General features: G+C 39.6%; 1 protein-coding gene across 3 annotated transcripts in view; it reads right to left on the bottom strand.

The window, feature by feature from the left end:
- The window catches only part of PDE1A (phosphodiesterase 1A), a 245,129-nt gene that overhangs the window by 177,169 nt on the left and 45,011 nt on the right, over positions 1 to 22,949 (bottom strand). Inside the window, exon 1 of one of the 3 annotated variants that reach the window (XM_067549083.1) lies at positions 6,566 to 6,981. The exons of the other annotated variants lie outside the window; for them this stretch is intronic. Coding sequence (XP_067405184.1) covers positions 6,566 to 6,618 — 53 coding nt within the window. The 5' untranslated portion in view covers positions 6,619 to 6,981. Of the gene's footprint in view, positions 1 to 6,565; positions 6,982 to 22,949 lie in introns of those variants that run through there. 3 annotated transcript variants of the gene reach the window in all.

Below are 22,949 nucleotides of genomic sequence, written 5' to 3'. Positions count from 1 at the left end.
GGCTTCCACCCAGGAACAGCAGAGAGATTTGGTACCCAATTTTTGCAACTGATTTTAGCTACCCAAGAAAATAACCAGGTAAGATTCTGCAAAATAATGAACCTACTAAACCCAGAGTCCTCTTGTTCCTTTGGCAGAAGACAGCAGCTTTGGGGGATTTGGGCTGGATAGTTTCTCAGCAGAAGAGAAGCTAGAGTCTCCAGGTATTATCTAATCTAATAAATTTGTTTATAATATGTACACAATCCTATTTACACTGAGCAGAGGTGACAGAAACAGCAAGACAACAAGCAGGTAATTCTACCTGCAGAAACCACAGACAAGACACTGCTGTGCCCAGCACTGTAGCTGGGAAATCAGCTCCTTTTCTGACCCTCTTTGTCTTTCTCCTGTTTTCAGTCTGTCGTCTCCATGTCCATCTGTCCCTGGTGCTCGCTGGAAAATCCCTCAGTCCAAAGTCAGATGACAACCACATTAGGGCTCTTGCTTGCAGATGAGGCCCTATAGGCACCACTGCAATACAAGTAACAAATGCAACAAAGGGCTTGAGCTGGCTTCTGTGCAAGTTTCCATCCAGAAAAAAGAGTGCATGCTTAACCAACACAATAGCCATACAGGGAGATTTTCAAAGGCATACAAAAAGGGCAGTTAGGCGCTCAACCCCCAAGTTAGGCACCTAGCTTCCATCTTTCCTTTTGAAAATCTCCTCTCTAATAACCACAGGGCTCTAACCAGCCCTAGTGGAATCATTTGGACAAGGCTCTTAGAGTCAGATACTCTGTTAATGTAAATTAGCACAGCTTCATGGAAATCAATGGAGATACACAGTTTACACCAGTTGATGAGCTATATTGAAGCTACCTATGTTTAACCCTAGCTATGGAGAGTGTCGTATCAAGTATTTATATAAAATTATTTATAACATGTGTAATTGCTATCTTTCCTATAACACAACTGTTTATTATTATTGCTAGGAGCAATACATTATTTGTTTTAAAATAATCTTGTTGTTCATACACTGTTAGATTGGTTGAAGAAATATATTGTGTTTTTGAAAACAGTAGCTGATGGGTCACACTGAGATGTCTCCAGTCAAATTGCATTACGTTATGCTGCTTTAGAGAATAGAATGGGGTTGTCTGTCTGGAAGAGCAGATAATCCAGGCACAAACTGTATATACTCTGAGGTAAAAAGATAAGCACTTCAAAAAATTAGCTTTGATAAGAATAAGAATAAGGGCCTTCTCTCTCTCTCTCTCTCTCTCTCTTTCTTTTTTTTTAAGAAAAGCTTTATTGCCTATACTATATGAACATTTTTCCATAGGTAAATTTCAAAAGGTTGGCCTTCTTAAAGTCTCCCTCATGTGGCTGTGCTGTTAGTTGACTTCATGCCAAGCCATTTAGTATCTCTAATGAGGAATCATTAATTACAAGTGAAAAATAATATTCCAAAATAAATAGATGAGTGAAAAATTATCACATTAACTTCTAAATTACATTCACTTAGTATAAAATATGTGCCTAATCTGTGCCTGCAAATTCTATGTGCAGAGCATACACTGACATACACCCAAAACTACTCATGTACACAGAAACATAATCCACTGTCTATATCTCCTAACTAATATCTGGAAAGCTGCTAGAAGCTAAAGGATAGGTAACCTAGCTGCTCCATTCTTATCTTTGAATTTTCCCTGCACCATTAGGATTATTGAAGCAGAACCATATGTGCAGAATATCTTTTTTCTCAGTGTCCCATGAAAACTACATACTGCACATTCTTTATCTAACTTGTGGAGGTTTTGTCCAATCTCATGCAATTATAAAGTTTATGCTATCAAACCAGCTGCATCAATTCTTTTGTTGTTTTGTTTGTCCCTCAGTGCCATTATCAGTGCAAGCCTTGTCTTTTCATGGAAGGCCAGTCAGTGAGCAGTATTTTCTTATCTCTGGTAAATTATTGATCTGCCTTCCTTTCGTCCTCTGTAACACAGAAGTAAGTTATCAGCGTGGGTGATTAAGTGTAAGATATTGTGTGTGTTGACAGTTCATTAATGACATTCCATTCAACTCAATGACTTTCCCTCTGTCTTATACATGTGACCCACGAAGAGTCTTGTGAGTGGATACTAGACCACTGTAATAAAATAAAGCCAACAGGGTGGTTTGAATTTGTGGGGGGAGAGCATAGTTTAGCATAGCACGGCACTCCAGAGTTCTATGGTCTACCACTGATTCTCTATGTTATCTTGGGCAAGTCCATTAGCCTGTCTGCCTCAGTTTCCTCAGACATACTTACCTACTTCCCAAATACACCATGAGAATTAATACTTGCAAGGTACTTTGAGATTCTGGTATGAAAAGGTCTAATATGTGCAAAACATATTTTATTCTTTGGTTTAAAAATCTTTATCAGGTTGGGTTCTCTCTCTTTGGACAGTCAGAAGTGGTTTGGAGCCAGCCACCTCTTATTCAAAATTCCAAATTTGGGGAGAGGGATCTTTTTTTTTTTTTTGGTGCGGTGTAGGGAAGAGATAAACAGTTTTGGTTTATCTCTGATTATGACAGATGAGAATAGTCAGCTAAAAGATTAAGTACTGCTGGTGTTTCAAGGATGGAGGCCAAAGTCAAGATTACAGGTATGAAGCATGGCCCAGTAGTTAGGGCACTAGTTTAGGATTTGGGAGACTTAGATTCAAGTCCCAGCTCCAACACAGACTTCGTGTGTGACCTTGGGCCTGTCACTTAGGGAACTGAGGCGGAGAAAGACTACCTGTAAAGTGAGGATAAGAGCACTTCCATATCTCAGAGGGATGTTTTGAGGATAACTACATTAAAGATCGGGCAGTGCTTAATTATTACAATGATGGAGTCATATAAATATTTTATACAGAAACAATGGTCTTTCCTGAGCTTATACATCAATGGTTAAGAAAGCTATCCTCCCCTGAAATAGCACTAACATATAGAATTTTGGAAAGTTTGAGGCTCATCTGTATCGGAAAGTGATGTATTGGAGCAGAGAAATGGTTTCTAACAGACTGCCTCCCCCCCCCTTTGAATGTCCAATTACACTGTCTTGTAGACAACTTCTCTACTGCATTCTGACCACTTACTGAATCCAATTCCCTCAACCACTAGAAATTTAAGGGCAGTAGTAGATGTGATCTAGTTGGGAGGCTACTCTGCAAAGGAGTCTTTAAAATGAGGTAGATTGTTGATTCAGAGGAATTAAGAGGAGTAGCACTAAAAGATAACGAGAGAGAGGAGCCTGGAGTTGATGCAGGGTCATGCACTTATTCAAAAGTGAACTTCTAAACCTTCTGCAAGGCTCATCCCCAACATTGCGTCTTGAGGAGATATACTGGTAGGAAAACAACAAGAGTTCTGTGGCACCTTAAAGACTAACAAATGTATTTGGGCATAAGCTTTTGTGGGCAGAAACCCACGTTGTCAGATGCAAGTGGTTTGTTGTTTTGCTGAAAGTGCATTGTTTTGCTCAAAACAGACTAACACGGCTACCCCTCTGGAACTGGTAGGAAAGTAGATTATTTAATTACTGGTGTGTGACCTACTAAATGTTTGTAGGTTCAGGCCAGTCAGTTCAGAGTAAACATCCAACAGCTCTGATTCTTTTCTCTGGAGAAAAGCTGGTTTTATGCTTAAGGTAATGAAAAGTGTATCATAAAACATGGGTTCTAGTCTCAGCTCTGGCACAACTTCCTCTGTGACCAAGGGCAAGTCACTGAAGCTCCCTATATTTCAATTTCCTCATCTAGATAATTGGAATAGTATTAACCAACCTCCCAAGGAGGTGGGTATGTGCAGGAGGTTTCAGGGGTGGAGAGAGAAGTGTTGTGAAGATAAAGCATTAGTATTTTAAAAACACACTGAAATCCTTGGATCTAAGGTGCTATATATCAAATGAAAATTCTTATTTATTACCCAACGTTCTTTACTCTGGAAGTCTCACAAGATCAGGGTTTCTTTGACAGAATTCCAGTATTACTTAGTTTCAGACAGTATGGAGATACCAAAAGAATAACATCTCACATGGCATTGTGATCCTTCTACTTCCAGTCTCAGTCAGGACCAGGAAGGCCAGAGTCATGTGGGGGAAAAAAGTACATAATTTCCAACTGTGGGAAAGCGTTAGCTTCAATTCAAGCTTTGAGCAAAAATTTGTGTTGATTCCTATTTTCACAGAAATCACAGAAATTTGAGAATAAAAATACCTATTAGGTCATTGACTCGATGCCCCTGCCAGCACTGAATTTGTTACTTATAGTATATTTTATAAGACTATTTTTTCAGTCAAGTTTTAAAAATTGCTGCTATTGGGCCCCAACTGCTTTCCTTGGGAAAGCTGATTTTGATTATTATCTGAATTAGTTCACCCATCCTACATGCACAAGACATAGCATATTTAGTAATAAGTACTGAATGTCCTTGTAATGAATATTAATATAAAAATAATGCATATCCAAGCCATGAGTTGTTATTTAAATTCCTTGTTCTGTTTATCAGGCTGTTTTAATATTAAGGGGCAGAAGTTGGTCCAATAAAAGATATTATCTCACCAACTTTTCTCTCTAATATCCTGGGACCGACACGGCTACAACACTGCATGTGATAAAATCTTTATTTACTGCATATGATGATTTTTATGTTGCTGTTTGTTCCCGTTTGGGTCTTGACTGAGGAAACACTTAAAAAATTTCTGTAGTACAAACACAGTTCCTGTGCCTGAGAAGTAATTGCAACTCAGTGAAATCTTAGGGTGCCATCCATGTTAGAGTTTATTAGTTCTATGCTGAAGTTGCCAGCAGTAACAGTTAGCTGTTTAACATTTAGAACAGATTTGGGGGAATAGGTTTGAGTAGAAATGCTGAACATTCTCATACTCTGTCAGCTGAACATTTACTCCCAGAAGACACTTTGGGAAATATTCCATAAAGTAGCTACAATAAACTATATGAACTGACTTAGCTACATCTTCTTTGAGCTCTGGCAGCAATTAAAGTCATCACAGAAGTGCTCTGAACATACCAGGAAGTATACACTCATTCACCCATGACTGTAATGCCTTCAAAAGAGGGTGAAGAATGTGTGTTTTAAACAACATTTGTCAAACCTTATTGGATAATTACGGAGGATCTTAAAATAATTATAGTTGTGTGAACAGAAATATACTTGCATGAAAATATTAATCTGAATGGAAAGGTGTCACATTAAGAAAATATTACACATTGTTTAATCTTCAGTCAAAACCTTTTTACATTGAAAATATTTGTCTTTGATCAAATAAATGCAACATATTCAGTTTGAGTCATCATGAATATTTTGTGGCAAATCCACAAAATCCAAGATATTCAATCTTACGGCTGATACTCCAGTTATTTAATTTACACAATGCCTTCGAATGTTCTGATTTTCAGCTGGTATCATAATCAAAAGATTCCTTCTCCCTGTCCCCCAGCATTTAACAACAATAGAAAATCCTGGTACAAATACTTGTCTGAATTTCCTCTGAAGCTCAGATACCAGTTATTACTGTATTTGCATAGTTTATGACATCAGTAGAGACCCTCCATTACATTACAACCCTCTACACGCTATGGGGCCATAATCTTATATTTATCTATCTATCAACACTGTGGCAACAATAAACTATCAATGTAGTATTGAGAGCTGTGTTTAGGATGTCACTAGTTATAAATAAAAGCGTGAACTATTGTAGCTTTATTTGCTTTTTACAGGCACTGAATCCTTGTTCATAGCAGTAGAAAAATGTTATTCCCAAGCAAGTTCACTAGCTTTCAAGCTAGACAAGTCAAGAGGGATTTTTCGGAGTAAATGATGACATTAGCCACACCTACACCAAAGAACTTTTACAACTGATTAAATATACAAGAAATCAGAAAGTAAAAGGGATATAAAATAAAAACCATCATCTCCTAAATTACCAAAATATTTAATAGATTAAGAGCAAAAAGATCACACAAACTCAAAACTAATTCTGTTTCATTAATCGTGCTCTTTCCCTATCTGTGTATAATTATTCCTATGAGCTAGCTGAAAAATGCATAATGTAATCACATGTACAACTTGGCTTTAAGTCCCTGAGAGCAAGCTTCTTCACTCTGAAAGGTGTATCATTTCCAGCATTAAAATTCTGCCATTCAGACATAAACAACCAAAGCAACCATGAACAATGTTCTGCATTTAAAGGGCTTAATAATTCAGAAAACATTCAGAGAGTGCAGAGCTTTAGTAAACAAAAAAGTTTCTCAAGTGCTCTGCCTCTTTAATAAGTAAAATCTCTCACAAAAAACTTGAGAAAGTTGATGATGTAAAAAAACTTCCACAAAGTTTCAGTACAAGGTGAAAGAATAATTCCAAGTTATTAAAGCATTTAATGTTCTAGTGGAACACACCAAATTAAGCTTGATGCTAATTCTGTTGAACTATTTTCTTTGTTTCTGTATGTTTATTAAGTTAATAAATAAGCATGTAGGGGGAAGTCTGTAACTTTTCTGTTCAAAGTAACAATAGCATCACTTACCTAAAAATAGGTCTTTGAAGATGCTTTTTCTTGATTGTAACACAATCATCCATTTAAAGGGGGGGGAATAACTTCTTCTTGCAAATAGCTCCAAAAAACCCAGGGAGTAATCTGGAAACTTGGTCTTAGCTACTGTGCTGCAGAGAGCACACAGAATGAATTTTTGGTACTGGGGGAAGCCTCCCTCCCTCTCTCTGACAGTTGAGCAAAAAAGGGCCATAGAGGCCACATAAGACAGGCACGTCTGTGCACTACCAAACCATGCAGGCTGTACAAAAGCACTGGAGTCAAGTTGATCGAGGCAGGGAATTGTACTGGATTCCTTTCAACCGTAGAAAAGAAAATGTGAAACTTTGCCAAGTGTTACCCAGGTAAAAATGTGTTAGATTATTCCAGCCATGAGAACACTTCTTACACATGCTGGTCAAAGTCTTAAATGCAGTCTCTCTCTTTCTCTCTCTCTCCCTCTCTCACAAACACGCTGTTCTGAGGCTCAACTTTTTCTTCAAAATAAAAGTTGTGCAGCTGCCTTTGCATTCCTATGCAAGTACCTTCAGAAAGTTTGTTCTGCTAAAAGAACTGTATACAAATTAATGAAGACTGATGGAGTTGGTTTGTGAGGCTGGCTCCACTTCAAGAGATTGTAATTATTTTACAATCTGGCTTTTATTCACTCCAGATGATGTGTGGATATAACTATGCAAATTAAAGCACTACTCATAATTTTTGGCATTCATGACCTAATAACCTACAGCTGACTGAAGCAGAGTTATGGTGTTTGCAGCTGGTGGAACCATTACTACACAAAAACAGACCTTCCCTACGTGAGGTAGGAAAAAGAAAGACAGCTGAGTTCAGTTGATGACACTAACGCACCACCATTGTTTCTACCAAAACACTTCAGAGGATTCAAACAGATGAAACAAGATGCCGGAGCTGACTGACATCAAACTAGCACAGATCAGGAGGAACTCAACTGCAGGTAATGCAGTTAAACTGGGGTAAGTGATATGGCAAAGAGGCCGCAAAGAAAGCCGTTGTAATTTTATTTTTTGTGAAATTTAAGATTTCTATCATGTATGATTAAATTATACAACCCAAACAAAACCAAATTAAATCTGGACGGTTCCATAAATACAGCAGCAGAACCAAATGGCAAGATAAGTCATGCTGAGATGCGTCCTAAATTTTAAGGTATTTAGGTTAAAAAAAATACCACATTTCCTATTAAAAGTTATGAATTCTGCATAATGTCCAAAAAAATCAATACATACAATCAGAAATAAATACTATTTAGTTTTTTATACTGCCCCCATCACAGTAGTATGTGAGCAATTTAGTGATCTCTCCGCACACTCTCCTTGTGCAGCACTCCTAGTAAAATCTCAAACATTCTCTTGAAAGACATCCCCTTTAAGTCTCATCTGTCACCCACTGGCAACCATTACTTCCATAGCCTCTTGCAGGGAGATTTTCAAAGACACACATGGCAGGTAAGTACTTATTTCCCGTTGATTTTCCCTGGCACTTAGGTACCTAACTGTCATAAGTGCCTTTGAAAATCCCCTCCTCTATTAGATATTTTTTGTTTATAAAGACGATCAACAGTATGAAAAATTTGGTATTGGCGTTCACTGAATAATTTAAGAAGCAAATTTCTCTTATATGGAGAAAAACAAAGAATATTGTTGAAATTTTTGTCAGTCCTGCAGCCATCTAAAAAGGTACAGACAGAGGGCTCTCTCCAGTCACTTACCATAATCCAGTATTTTCTCCTACACTTCAGCTAGACCCAGAGGTAGAGAGAAGTATGTCTTCATCATGAAGATTATCCTTTGTGTACCCCAAAGTTTTAGTGAGGCATTTTGGAAAGGACCATGAGGATTTTTCTTCACTGATCTATTCTGAATTATATGAATGATTTCCATTTCCTAAAGACCTTTTCCAAATCTTCACTTTTCCTACTAACTTGCACTTTTTATAATCCCCCTACCATTGGATGTGAAGATTCATGATAGTCTCTAATGAGGCTTAATGTCTTTCCCCACCCTCCTTTTTCTGAGTGAGATAGAGAGACTAAGCACATACCATCCTTTTTTATAGATTTACTGAAAATCCCATGGAAGTCTTCCCTTTTTTCTTGTCTCATGCAGTGTATGCAGGACACCACAGTGTTTCCCCTGACTCCCAGTGGGACCAGCCGTAGTTAGGTGTAAAGACTCTTATTTGCTCAGCTAACCCCAAGGATGCCTGCAGTGACTAAAGAGCATGAGTACCAACCTCGGGGAAGACTGTTAGAAGGCAGGGCACAAATCTCAAATTGACAAGGTTAAAGCAGGTAAACATATACACACAAATGAGTTACTGCCTTAAGTTTCAAACTGTAGTAGATGCTTCCATAATAAGCAAGCTCTAGATGTCCTTTAGGACTAACGCAAGCTAACCACTGGGAATCTCTTGCTTATTCCTAGCAAAACTTGGTTCCCCCAGATTCCAAGCAACATAGAGATAACTAGTTCCTTCTGTCTAGGATTTTAATCCCCATCCTGCCATGTGCTCTGAGCTGCAAACTCAGCAGATGAGAGAGAAGAGCAACAGCGTCTTTTGTCTTCTTAATCATTCCACAATAGTTCATCAGATGTCAACATACCTTTCCTGTTGAGTGGGACGTAACACTTTTGGTTACAAATCAACACTTCACCCTACTTAATGCCGCTCTCCCGGCTGGTGATTTATATGGCTTACAATACAACTGCTCAGATAACTTCTACCCTTTACAATATGGGGTAGAGACTATAAGTGAAATTGATGCATGCAGCAACTCACAAGGATTCGATGAAGTCTAAATACTAACACACATACTTGTTCTAATACATATTTTAACAACACTAACACAAAGGTCATCTCTATTTTTTTGTATGCGTGCGAGACATACAGCAGAATTTGAACGGAAAATACAGTAAGTGGAAATGAGATACTTCATACGATCTTGGGCATCTCCTACCTTGACCATGTCACTAATGAAGAGGTTTGGAACATCATCACCCAATGTGCTGGGTCTTATGAAGATCTCCTGACAACCATGAAGAAGCAAAAGCTGAAGTGGTACGGCCATGTAACAAGATCATCTGGACTATCCAAGATCATCCTCCAAGGGACAGTACAGGGGAAGAAGAAGAAGAGGCAGGCAGAAGAAGAGATGGACTGACAACATAAAAGAGTGGACAGGAATGGACTTTGCGGAGACTCAGGCACTGACACACAATCGTCGGGGTGGAGACAATTGTTTGATCATTCATCAGTGATGGTGCCCCAACAACCAATGCGTTTATGGGAGCGATAACGATAACATGGAGGTGATTTCAGCTATGTATTTGTCAGTGTTACACGATACATGAGCCTTAGCATGAGCTGGCACCTGGTCTGCCAGCATCATAAATATAATCTTACTGCACCCTTATACTGGCCTACTGGAACTAGACCAAGTGTGGTGTTTTTTTGTGAACATCACAACCTTTTCTTCTAGCCATTTTATTAGTCCTAAAACACCAAATATTCATAAACAACCCACACATTAACTTCTTTTAAATCATGCTTTGTAGCTATTTTGCATGCAGAAAGATAGAAATTCACTGAATCAATTAGTTGTGATACTAGGATAAAAAATGTTGACAAAAGAACCTTTTTAATGGGGGAAAATTAGTCTTGAATTCTTTTCCACTTTCCAACCAGCTCAATTAGTTGTAACTTATTCACTTATCTGTATACAGCATGTTTGTTACATTGTATTTATATAATTTTTTCTTTAAAGTTTTTGTGCAGCACAACAAAAATGCTATTAGTTCATCTCTGGAATTTTCCTTATAACTAAGGCTGCGAGTCTGTCACGGAGGTTGCGGATTCCGTGACTTTTCGCTATCACCATGATTTCCACAGCTGCAGTGACCAGTGCAACTGACCTCAGGGCTGCCAGGCATCTGGCCCTGGGGACGGCCTTGGAGGCATCCGAACCAGCCACTGCTGGAGCAGTCCCCATGGTCAGCCACACCGGCCGTTGATGCAGCTGGCCCTGGGACCACCCCAGCAGTGGTCCCGAGGGTGGCCTGAGCAGTAGCCTGGGGATGACCCCAGAGGCCATTGGAGAGCAGTCCCCAGGGGCCTTGGAGCAGCAGGTAGCCGGGGGCAGTAAGCCACCACTGCTGGAGCAGGGTCCCTCAGAGCAGCGGCGCCCGATGAGCAGCTAAGCTTTAGTCAGGGGTATTTATAGTAAAAGTCAGACAGGACACGAGCCATGAATTTTTGTTTATTGCCCATGACCTGTCCATGACTTTTACTAAAAATACCCATGACTAAATCTTAGCCTTGCTTATAACATTTAGAAATATGTTCTATATTGTATAAAACATTCCTCAGATTCCACAGTAAAAGGCACTTCAAAAAATCTGATAGATTAGCTAAATCGACTAAGGCTCTGATCCTACAAAGATTTATGCACATGCTTCACGCTACACATATGGGTACTCCTGTTTTTCTTTTTTACCAGTGGGACTATAAACAAGTGTAAGAACCCAGCATGTGTGCAAGTCTTCACAGGATTGGAACCTAACCTAGAAATTGTCACAGATCATGGCAACTGCACATGTATCTCCCCTCTGTGTTCTAGCAAGGACACCTGTTCTAGGCTCCCTAGCTCCTTAGACATCACCTCCCTTAGGCAGGCACCCACATCTCTCTCCTTCCTGATCGGGGTTTTTCCAGACTGCACAGTTCCTTGCCTTAACTATGTTATTCCCAGCAAGCCAGACTACCTACATAGAAAAGTGCAGATGCTGGCCTTTCTCCTTAGAGGCTATGAATAGCATAACTTAAAACTGTGGGAAGTTACCTTACAGCTCTTTCTAAGCAAGTACTTTTATTCTTAAGGTGAAAGCATTACAGAGAAAACATATGAAAAACCAAAACCTACATACATGCAAATAAGCCTACCAGAGATCACTTCCAACTCCAACAACAGCTCTGGCAGGCATCAGTCCTTTCAATCCTTCCACAAGGGCTGCCACTGCCCACCCCCACCCCACACATAAGGTTCTGTCCATTTGCTGGATAAAAAGAAGGCCCTCAGTCAGTTTAAACTCAGTTTAAACTGGCTATTTATTCAGAAGTCCTTTCTTTGTCTTCTGGTCTCTGAAGAATCCACTTTGAAACAGTATACATGCACTTCTCCAGGTGGTCGGACTTCACTGGAGGTGCTACAATCTGAATGAATTTGTCTAATCACTCCCAACTGTTCTTAATTCCTGGAGGACTGTGGTCACCCTTCCACATGGAATTACATACAATCCCTGTCCCACAATGATACATAAGCTTAATACAGTAAGATCTCACAAATCTTTTGCAGGAAACTTATATACCTATCACAGCAATATTAGTAAATTAGATAAAAAGAGGTGAATTGGATTAACCCAATAATTTCATCTTTTATCACAGAGATGGTATGCCCACTTCCTGAATACTGCCTGCCGATCTGGTCACCCCATCTCAAAAAAGATACAACTGAATTGGAAAAGGGACAGAAAAAAGCAACAAAAATGATTAGGGGTGTGAAAAAACTTCCATATGAGGAGAGATTAATAAGACTGGGAGTTTTCAGCTTGGAAAAAAGATGACCAAGGGGGGGATATGATAGAGGTCTATAAAATCATGAATGGTGGAGAAAGTAAATAAGGAAATGTTATTTACTCCTTCTCATAACACAAGAACCAAATCAAATTAATAGGCAGCAGGTTTAAAATGAACAAAAGAAAGTATTTCTTCAGACAACGCACAGTCAATCTTGCCAGAGGATGTTCTGAAGGCCAAGACCATAACAGGGTTCAAAAAAGAACTAGATAAATTCATGGAGGATAGGTCCATGAATGACCAGGATAGACAGAGACTGCTATTTGCCAAAGGCTGGGAATGGCAGACGGGATGGATCATTTGATGATTACCTGTTCTGTTCATTCCCTCTGAAGCACCTGGCATTGGCCACTATCGGAAGACAGGATACTGGGCTAGATGGATCATTGGTCTGACCCAGTATGGCTGTTCTTATGTGCTTGGAAGTGTGGTTGCAAATGTCTCTCAAATTCCTTTATAGATAAATCTCTTCCCTGTCTTCCATTGCTTCAGCCTAATCCATTCAGCAGTAGTTACAATGGTAAAGATCTGTTCTAAGCATGCCTTAGGGATCCCTTCTTTAATTCCCAAACACTGGATGAAGTTCAAGCAGACAACTCCTGACTTCTTTGTCTTCCAATTATTTTTCAATTATTGTTGGTACTTTGGACAAATAATGTAATCTTTGGCAATTCAGAGAATTTGGGTTCTCCAGCAACAAGATCTCTAGTGGTATTTAAATACTTTTAATATTTGGATTAAGAAATAGCACTATGTGTACACATCTTGTTGATCTGTAGTTATTTCACACTATTTTGCCCATTTTTTTTCTAGGCACAGGAAATGTAAGTACTTCTCCTATGTTAACTTTAAATCTGTGTGTATACAGTTGTTTAAATTAACAAAAAAATAATAAGTATGCAACTGTGAAGCTTACAGATTTCCTGATTTTATCTATTCAGAAAAATTTCTTCCTGGTTTTATTTTGCCCCTTTCTCTGAGCTTCCAGCTCAGCTGAGGGGAAGAATTTATTTGCATGTCTCCTCCTCATGGGCAGAGGGTGAGGGTGGTGGGTGCAATCAGCAAAGTCTTTTGTTCTCTGCTGTGCCACAATAGCTCATCTGGTGTTGAAGGGCCTTCTCTGTGGGGCAGGACATAACACCTTTTGTTGTAGGCCAGCATTTCACGCTAAGTAATGTCTCTTGTCTGATGGTTTCCACAGCTACAGAGGCTTGATGTGAAAATGCTCAAATATTACCTTACAATGTGGGAAACCGATGTTATCAGTGAAATTAATGCACTCAGCAACTTACAAGCATTCAATGAAGTCTAAATACTAACACGTTCTTATCATTCTAATACCTATTTTAACAGTACTAACACAGGCAAACCAGACTGGTTCCAGTTGTATATTTGTCAGTGTTCAGTTGAGGGATGAGGATCTTGGCATAAAGCTGGCACCTGGTTTGCCAGTGTCATAGAAGGTGTCCATAGGTGACACTGAGTCAGGGAAAAGAGCAAGTCTGTGCTGCTAGGAGGTCAGGAGGATTGAGGGTGGAGTGAAGGGAGACAGAAAAGTGTCCAAACGGGGAGGAGGAGGATTCCCTACCTCCTACCTCAAACAACCAAATTGTTCCTTCGTTGGTTAGTCCCCTCTGGGGAGCTATAAAACCTACATTTGTATTACAGTTTTCTTCACATTGTTCACTAGGAGTTCACTCTGGCCCTTTACCCCCAGAAATGTCAGGTCATTTGGGCCAATTTACCATGGAATCCTCTGAGATCAGAGAGACATCCTGTAACTTTGCACTAAAACCCAACTCCTTCAAATACCTAACACTCCAACAGCTGCAGCCCTTGACTACCCTGTCGGGGTCAGGATCACATTGTAGAGGGGAATTATTTCAGATGGATAGGAATCCCTCCATTCACATGGAATGAGAACAATTTGCTTGTGAAATGCTTGTGTGGTTTAGAAAAGAATTATTCCAAAGGGTATCCATCCCCTGGTCCAGTCCTCCTGGAAGATCCCAGGTCCAACAACATGTGTGGAGGAACTTTTATGAGATCAGAGAAGGGACAGAATTTCACAAGAATGACACGGCCACCTTCTAAACTCACCTACTACCACCTGTGTCCATAATTTAGGGCTGACTGAAAACTTTCTCAAAACTATTAGGAAAAAAATTTAGTTTTTTTATTTAAAAACATCTTTCATAAGTCTTTCATCTATCTGCTTTCCATGGAAAATTTAAACTTTGTGGGTTTTTTGGACTAAAATAAAATAAATAATAATAAAGAGGAACATCCACAACCCTCTGATGCTTCATGGGAATTGTAGTTGTAGTTCAACTACCTCATGCAGCCATTCTCCTCTATGTAACTGGACCTCATCTCCCATGATACATCACAGCCAGGGACTCCTATTGCGCGAACCAATGTCTCACCAAGAGAGGAGACCATGGGAGATATTGTCCTGCTTGGAAACCAAACCCATAAGGGAGAACAGGGACATGAGGCACTATAGTCTCACATTTCCCAATTGCTTATTTTAGTTCTCATTTCAAAGTTTTTAGCCAAAATGTTCAGTTTTTTATTTATCTCTGAAAAGTCTAAATTTTCCACAGGGGAAAAATAAACATTTTCTTACCAGCTCTACCCACTAGGTTTTAAACTCCCTCACATACTTGCTTCCACTTAAATAGATGCAAACATTTAGATTTAGTTACTTAACTCTAGATATCTGAGTTTGACATTTTGGGCTTTAATCCATTAAATGTCATAGGAATCCACAGGAATTTGCAAGTGTTAAAAGCTTTCCCATATTGTTCACTAAGCACAACATATAATTTGAGTTAGATTTTTCTTTAAAAAAGTCTATTTTCTGGAATAATTAAAAATGACAATGGATTTCTACACTCATTTTTAAAACGCCCAGGGTTAAAATATAAAAGATAAAAATGAGGTTTATTAGGAGAATTCCATCTCACCTTTCACTTCAGTACTTTGCCACAGATTCTGTTTAATCAATGCATACAGAAAGTCAGTCATTAATACATGAATGAAATTGTTTTTAGAATAGTCAATCAGTGGTACCTTGCACACCCTTTAACAAAATGTATAGGTGGGTATCGCATGTGCACAGGGAGTGAAATTCATTCCACCTGCACAAAACCTGAATATTCAAATTCTATGTGGTGGTGGGGAAATATGGAGGAGCAAGGGAGGTGAATCTCATCTACCCATCCTAGGGTCACAGCATAGCACTGCCTTGCAGTGCTCCCTATGTCCTAGAATAGTAATCACAGCCTCTCCTTACTAGTTGCACTGGGCTCATGGGATACATTAGGATTCATAGCCCCTCCCCTGGCCACTGCCAGACAACGCCCCCAACCTGTACCTAACTAGCATAGCCCACTTGTAAGGTTTAAGTGGTATGGGGGACTTTGTGCTGACTCTGCACTCCAAGAATAAACTTTATTCTAAGTGCAACGTACTCAACATGACGTTTGCTGCATCAAACTACTGTCCATAAATATTTTAGGCGTTAAAGTATAGCTACCCATATTCCTCAATAGGCTGAATCAAGCCACAGATCAGATTCACGGTGTTGTACCACCCAGCAACTCTACTGTGTTTGTATTAAGCTTATAGTGTTCTAATTATATACATGTGTAGGACAGCCTCAATTCATTTCTTTGTGTTGATGTTAGCAAATGGAAAAAGACGTTCTGAAACTTGCACTAATGACCTCCCCAACCCTGCACAACTATGCAGTACTGGAGATAGGTGTGACTCATCCAGGCTCGGGCTAGAAATGTTTGCAAACTAATTACAATTGCAGTATATGTGGTAAAGGTCCCTAAGATCAGACTTCCTTTTTTGCCTTTCGTAAATATGAATTATAAAATTCTCACGCAGACACAGACAAAGCAGAGGCTTACGTCAAAGCCTTGATATAGGACATTAATTTCCCTGCTAAGACTTTCCTGCTCACACTGGAGCACAGCAGCTTTCGTTTATGGGCTTTCACAACCCTTCACTCTTATTTTTTGTTTCAGATTTGTATAAGCCTAAATACTCAAAGCAAAGCTCTAAAGAAATTGGTGCACCTCTTTCATAATGCGAGCTGTGAAATTGGCCTCTATGTCCTCATGAGTTCCCTGCTGCCACCTTGTGTGGAAGGGTCCTGATGTTCTTCAAGCCTGTCCCCTTCCCAATTGCGGGGCTGTTTGGGGAACAGCAAGTCATCATCTGCCACACTCTGGAGGAGAGAGAGGAAAGACAAGGAGGCTCCCTGGGATCCCCAGGTGTCACAGGCAAGAATCTTTGGGTGGGAAGGGAAAACTGGGACCTGGAGCATGGCTGGGGCCCAAAACTAGAGTCACCAGATAGTGATATTACAAACAGCCTTACTTACTATATCTATTTATCAGACTACATAGGCAGTCAGAGAGATGCCTTCAATTTTGTCGTTCAATTTTTTTTTTTTTTTTTTTTTTAAAGAAGTGGAGCATACACAAGTAAAATCTATTTACTGACTTGGCCTGTCTCATGCTTAACCAGTTCTTAGGTGTAGAGCTGGTAAGAATTTACTCCAGCAAGCAAAACCATATTATTATAGTATCAGGAAGCCTATAGTGCAGAAGCAGCTTGAGAAAAGGTAAGCAGCTGTGATTATGTTGTTTGATGGTGTCCAGTTGTCTAGGATAAACTGGGAAATGATGAACCTTCTTGAGGGGTGGGAGAAGTTCAGAGAGCATACAGAGGTCCTTTTAAAGTGCCCCCTTAAATTCACAGATAAAGGGAAACAATGCTATTAACGGCTAATGTGGGCCAGAGAGAAAGCTAGATCCATTTTAATACTTGTACTGATGTACCATTTGGGGTAAATTAAAATCGATTTGGTAAATGTACTTACACAACAGCTAAATCAATGTCCTTCATATTCCATTTTATAACGAAAGTGCAAGGTTCAAGCTCTGAGCCACCTTTGCCCCTCCTGGATTCTAGGGCCACTGGGGCTGCAGCTGAGGGCCGCAAGATTGAACAAGCAGTGAAAAACCCCTAAGAACATCTCACCCCCCCACCACCAATGTATTGCTTGTTTCTGGAGTCAAACCACCTGGTGTTAACAGGCACTGCAACATGTAGGCACAAGGAGGACTCAAATTGATTGCAATTAGTCATGGCAAAAGAGAGAGACACGCTCAGTGTAGGTCTGAATTTCAAATGGTTCATGCTGGGAATGACAGTGGGAAACAACCCAGTTCTAGTGTATCTAGTACCAACTAGCCAAAAAGACCTATAGTAACTTTTTTAGCATCTAGGTCCCATGAACTTTTTGTGGGAAAAAGGCACTTTGTATTTTTTCTTTACGGTTCAATTTTTAAAAGTTGTAGGTCATGAATTAGAGCGTTTTTTGGGGGGAACACAACGTACTTCAAAGTTGGACCACATCTAAGCTTTACCACTGTTGTTACACACTTATCCACCCACCCTGAACAGGGCAAGAATAAGAATTTTGCCCAGTGGTTTCTTTGCAGTCTGTATCATGCTCTTTTGTGGATTCTTTCAAGTGATGGAAGTTCACTAAAAATCTTTTGGTATCTTGAACCTGAACAGCATTTTATCCCGATCAGTATTGGTCTGTCTTCAAACTAACTGCACAGCACTGCGCTCTTAACAATAACTGATAATGGTAGTCTAATTATTCATTTCCTTGGAATCCACCTGCTCATCGCTGTAGGATCCTATTTTGTTCCTGTGTGACTACAAGGTAGAAGAAGACAGGAGCTGAGTCAGGGCCACTGAAAGGTGCTGTATGCTGGGTGCCAAAAACTTTGCAAGCCGTTAGAGTTAGCTGCAATTATGTGGTAATGAGGAGCGATGACCCAGATTCCAGACGGGGCAATACACTGTAAAATATGCACCTGCTGATGCCTGTGCAGATAGACTATTGAAGTAAGTCACTTGTCAATGTGAATAACTTTTCTGAAGAACATTTTCATTACCTTATTTTTATTTATTAGGATTTTATACTTGGCATCTTTATTGATGAGGAAAAAAGAAAGGATGGAGAAGTTGTGGGGAGGAAGAGAAAGAGGGAAGGCAAAAATTCCTTTGGGATTTAGTATGCTAAATTAGTTCTGGGATACAACAAATCAAAACTTGGCATTCCTGGTTCTGAGCCAGTGCAATATTATTATTGGCCATGGTGGATGGAATTTCAGTCTTTACTGGAATACATTATAATTGTTTTGCCATGTGTTTTCTAAATATATACATATAATGATGTTGTGTACTGAACGTCATAACTTCTGAGTAAAAATGACATCATCTTGTTAAGGGGTCAAAAAATATCCTGGGTTCAGTACAGACAGGCTACAGAAGAAAAAGTTAAAATAATTCTTAAAAACTTAAAGATATTGATTACAGTGTAAAAGTGACGGTATCACTATGTAATACCATTTTTGGAAGAGCAAAGAGAATGTAAGAATTATTTTTTCCCCTTTGAGATAATATTGATACATACTCTACACCTAATGATAAAAGGAAAGAAAATGGCCACATTGCACAGAGATAACATTTTCACCAGCCAAATGCTAGTGAATTTAAAGGAAAGAAGGCCAAATGAAAGAAAAGAAATTGGTACAATACATAGTAGTAATGTGTCCCTCAATCAGAGTACATAGTTCCTGCCCATTTTACAGTGGTCACCATTTTAAAAAATAGCCAGTGGCTCCTAATAAATGATAATGGGAGTAGCATTTACTGCTTTGAGCAGTTCCAGCACTTTTCGATGGGACAGATCATTCTGACCATTCCAGGTAAGTACTTGTACAATTTGGGTCCATAGGTAACTAAATACCTACCTCAATATTTACAGTATTCCCTTTAGTGAAGAGAAGGAAATTTGGGTAACCCTGCAAAGGCTTACAAATATTTAAGGCAAAATTGGCTAGTTTTTCAGGGTAACCATTGTACAAAACATTCTACACAAAACACAGGAAAACAAATGATCACATTATGACTGATGTGTGACATACAAGCAAAGATCAAAAGATTGTCCAGCATCACAAAAAGAATGAGTTAATCACTATGAAAAAACAAAGTTATGAAAAATGAGAACACTCCTAACTCCCAACTCAAGCATTAAGCAAAGGAATGTGAGTCAATTAACATACCTTGGTAGTCACTTGCAAGCCAATTATGATGTTCATAAGGAAATAATGTCACAAATTGGCAAGGCAGTAGCCTAGCTTAGACAAGATTTGGTTATTGAAAAATCTGCAACTTAAAGACCAAATGACAAATCTTCAGTTTAAATGTTATTTCCATCTTAATATATGGATGTGAAAGCTGGAAACCCACCAAAGGTACAGCTAGATACAGCCAAAGCAAATACCTCAGGAAAGCACTAGGTAAAAAATGGAATGAATTTATAACAAATCCCAAGATGCATCAGAAAGTTCAATAACCTCTTCTCTCCACAGTTATCCAGAAGATGGAAACACCAGGGACACATTAAGAATGAAGCCAGAGCATCTGCCATAGCATCTGGAAGAACATGAAAGGGACTGATAGGAGGAATCCCTCCATCGAACAGTATTCAGAGGTGTGGAGGGGGATGGAGGGCTCAACAATAGAGGACACGCAAAAAGCATTCCAGGAAAGACAGCCTTGTTCGTTCTCTAAGCAACATTTGTTGGTGTGGAAAGGATTCAGATTCAGAGATTAGTGACACCAGCATCAAACCAAATTACCATCTCTCTTTTAAACAAAGTTGAAAGTCCTCTTTCACTTTCACATCAGTCGTCTGTCTGCTTGGTAGGAATTCCCAGCTGGAACACCTAACTCAAGAGGCATAAATTCACTGTTGCTGTTATCTATCTAGTTCATACATTATTGTCCTTAACTGAGGGTCCAAATCCTTCTTCAGCCCTTGTTTGTAGTTGAGATAGAAGTTATGCCTGAGTAAGAACTTCAGGTAAAGGATTTTAAACAATCAGTTGTTGATGCCATAGCAAGTGACATAGAAGAATTATATAACCCTTTCTATTTAGAGGTACATGAAAAATTCAAAGCACAGGAAAGTATTCTGATATTTTAGACATCCCTCTTCAGATAACTTCTATAGGATCCTGTTCCAGCTCTTGATTTTCAGACTAACATTTTTAGATCAAATAATTACTGCCTCAAAGTCAAAAAATGTAACTGTGACCCATCTGGGACTAATTTGAGTTTCACTGGATAAAATACTCTTCTCTGCACAAATACTGAAAAATTCTGCTTTTATTCATCAAATTTCCAGCATCCAGTTGACAAACATAGGAGACAGCTGAAAGAGTACGCGTACATTTTGCCAGAGAACAGATGATGATCTGAGAGTTGCTGCTAGAGAGTCTTTTCTCTTTGGTCACACTGCCACTCCTAAGAAATGCCAATCAAAAGAGAAACAGCAGCAGAAGCTCTAAAAGTGAATGAGCCGTTTAGTCCAACTTGCTCACTGGAACAGCGTCACTAAGAACAAATATCAGAGCATTGTCATCTTGTTCATTTCTAAACATTCATTTTTAAAGCAGTTTCCCTGTAGACATCTTGAAAGCTGCCATTCCTGCTTGTTGCAGCCATATAAATAGCAGTAAATTGACACATAGGATCCAACCCCACGCTCAGATATATGATATGACCATAAATGAAAATAAATCCTATGCATGACTATGAATGACTATGCATGACTACTTCTATCATAACATTTTGATCACACTTATCTTTCTATTCAAAAGTATTCTGAAGACATATTGAACACTAATGATTTTAAAACTAAATTTCTCTATCGTCTATCCTGGTTCTTGCATGGGCCCTGTAGCTGGTTTCCAAATGCAGGCACTGCACAGATTTTACATCTTTCATTTTACACTTGAAGTAATTTATAATTTTTGTTGAAAAAAGCCAGCACCTCCTTCCCATTGTTCAAATCTCTTTAAAACCCACTTATTTCATGTTGCCAACAAGACATGATCTTGGAATAATAGTGGGTGACAACAACTAGTATTCTCTCTTAGTTTTCAAGTGCATTTATTGTGTTCCTTTAAGCCTTGATCTTGCAAGTGACTGCAGGCGGGCAGAGCCTTTGCCATTTTTAGAATCAGGGCCTTAGTCTGTAAGCCCTTGAGGGCAGGGACTGGATCTATTTTTGCACAGTGTACAGGACTGTATACATTGTCAGCACTAAATAAGTAAGTTATTTGAAATCATTAGTGTGTGTTTGTGCTGCTAAAATTTGAGTGTTTTTAATTTCAGTAGACCTAGGTCTCTATTACACACACTACCAGAGTGATATGATATACCCACTTGATGATCCCCTTCACATTACCTGAATGGGGTAAATGGTCCTTAGTGTAAGTGAGAATCAGGCCTGGTAGCTTCCAAACCAAAGTGATATTTACACAGTATATTCAGAAAGCCATCCATTATTGCAAAAATTGCTTTTAAACATTTAAGTGAGTGAAGGAAATCAATAGTGGTAATTCTCTCTTCATGCTCACCCTTCTGAATCTCTTTTCCCAAACATGCAATCTCTAAAAGAGTGCATGCACAGTGGTAAGTTGCCAACATTTTAACAAGGGGCTCCCTCCCTCAAATATTTTCCACCTAATTTGGAGATACATCAGTATAAAACATTCTACCTTCCAAAACTATCTCTTAATACAATTCACATTCTGAGCCTCTCCCCATCCCGCACAAAAACAACACTGCTAGCAGCTCTATACTCCTCCCCAAATTCAACAGCCTTCTCAGCCCCCTCCTTTATGACACCGTGTTTTGGCTCCTCAGCTTTCCTGGCTGGCAGTTGCTCTTTACAGTAGCAGCACTGGTGACAGGTGAGCACCATGCAGCCTCTGATGACAGTGACTCTGATGACCAGGTGACTCATCCTGCTAAGGGGGGGTTGGTTGGGTAGTGGGGTCCTCTGGTATAGGTTTGATGAATACCTTGATTCTGGAAGTGGGCAGGTCTCCCTAACAGGGATGTTAGGATGAGATGGTTTCACTTGGCTGATGTGGAGGGTTCTTGGCTGGGTAATGGGTTTTCTGGCTCCCTCCCATTTCTTCAGATTCCAAGCAGGGATGGAGATAGACAGGCAGTCACTAGAAGGGAAAAAGGCAGGCCACAATATCTGCAGCAATCCCACTCAGTGCAATAAAGCTCAGCCCCCGTATCTTCCATATGCTGGAGCAGCAGCTGGATGAGGAGGGGGACTACACAGTGCATCCCCCAGGCACTCCTAAAAGTGCTGCTAGGGACAGAAGAAAAGTTCCCCTTGTAGCAGCTGCCATGTCTGCAGCAATGGTGGGAGCACCTACAGTGCAGCAGCTGCCTGAATAAGCAGCAGCCAGCTCAGTTCCAGCCTCAGAAAGGAACAATAATTGAAACAAGCATAGGAGGCCTTAGCATTTTGGGATGAGTTTGTATCTCAATCATTTGTATTTCCTCCCCCAGCATAACTCATTGCAGTTCACCATGATCAGACCAGGCACAGCGCTATCTTGAGGGTGAAGGTACGAGCAAACTGTGTGGAATCTCTCTAACTGGCTCGGACATAAAAAATCTGGGCATGGCGGAAGCTGGGGGAGGAATCTTCCGGATTCTTCAGCCTTCTGCTGCAGAAATGGAGCCTCCCTGCTTGTTCCCTTCAGTCCCACCAAAAGCCTTATATTTT

The sequence above is a fragment of the Emydura macquarii genome, unplaced genomic scaffold (assembly GCF_026122565.2).
Source record: "Emydura macquarii macquarii isolate MOO-44397 ecotype Brisbane River unplaced genomic scaffold, CSIRO-AGI_Emac_v2 contig_1253, whole genome shotgun sequence".
Classification (NCBI taxonomy): Eukaryota; Metazoa; Chordata; order Testudines; family Chelidae; genus Emydura; species Emydura macquarii.
The sequence above is the reverse complement of the archived record's forward strand: the minus strand, read 5'-3'. Positions and strand labels throughout refer to the sequence as shown.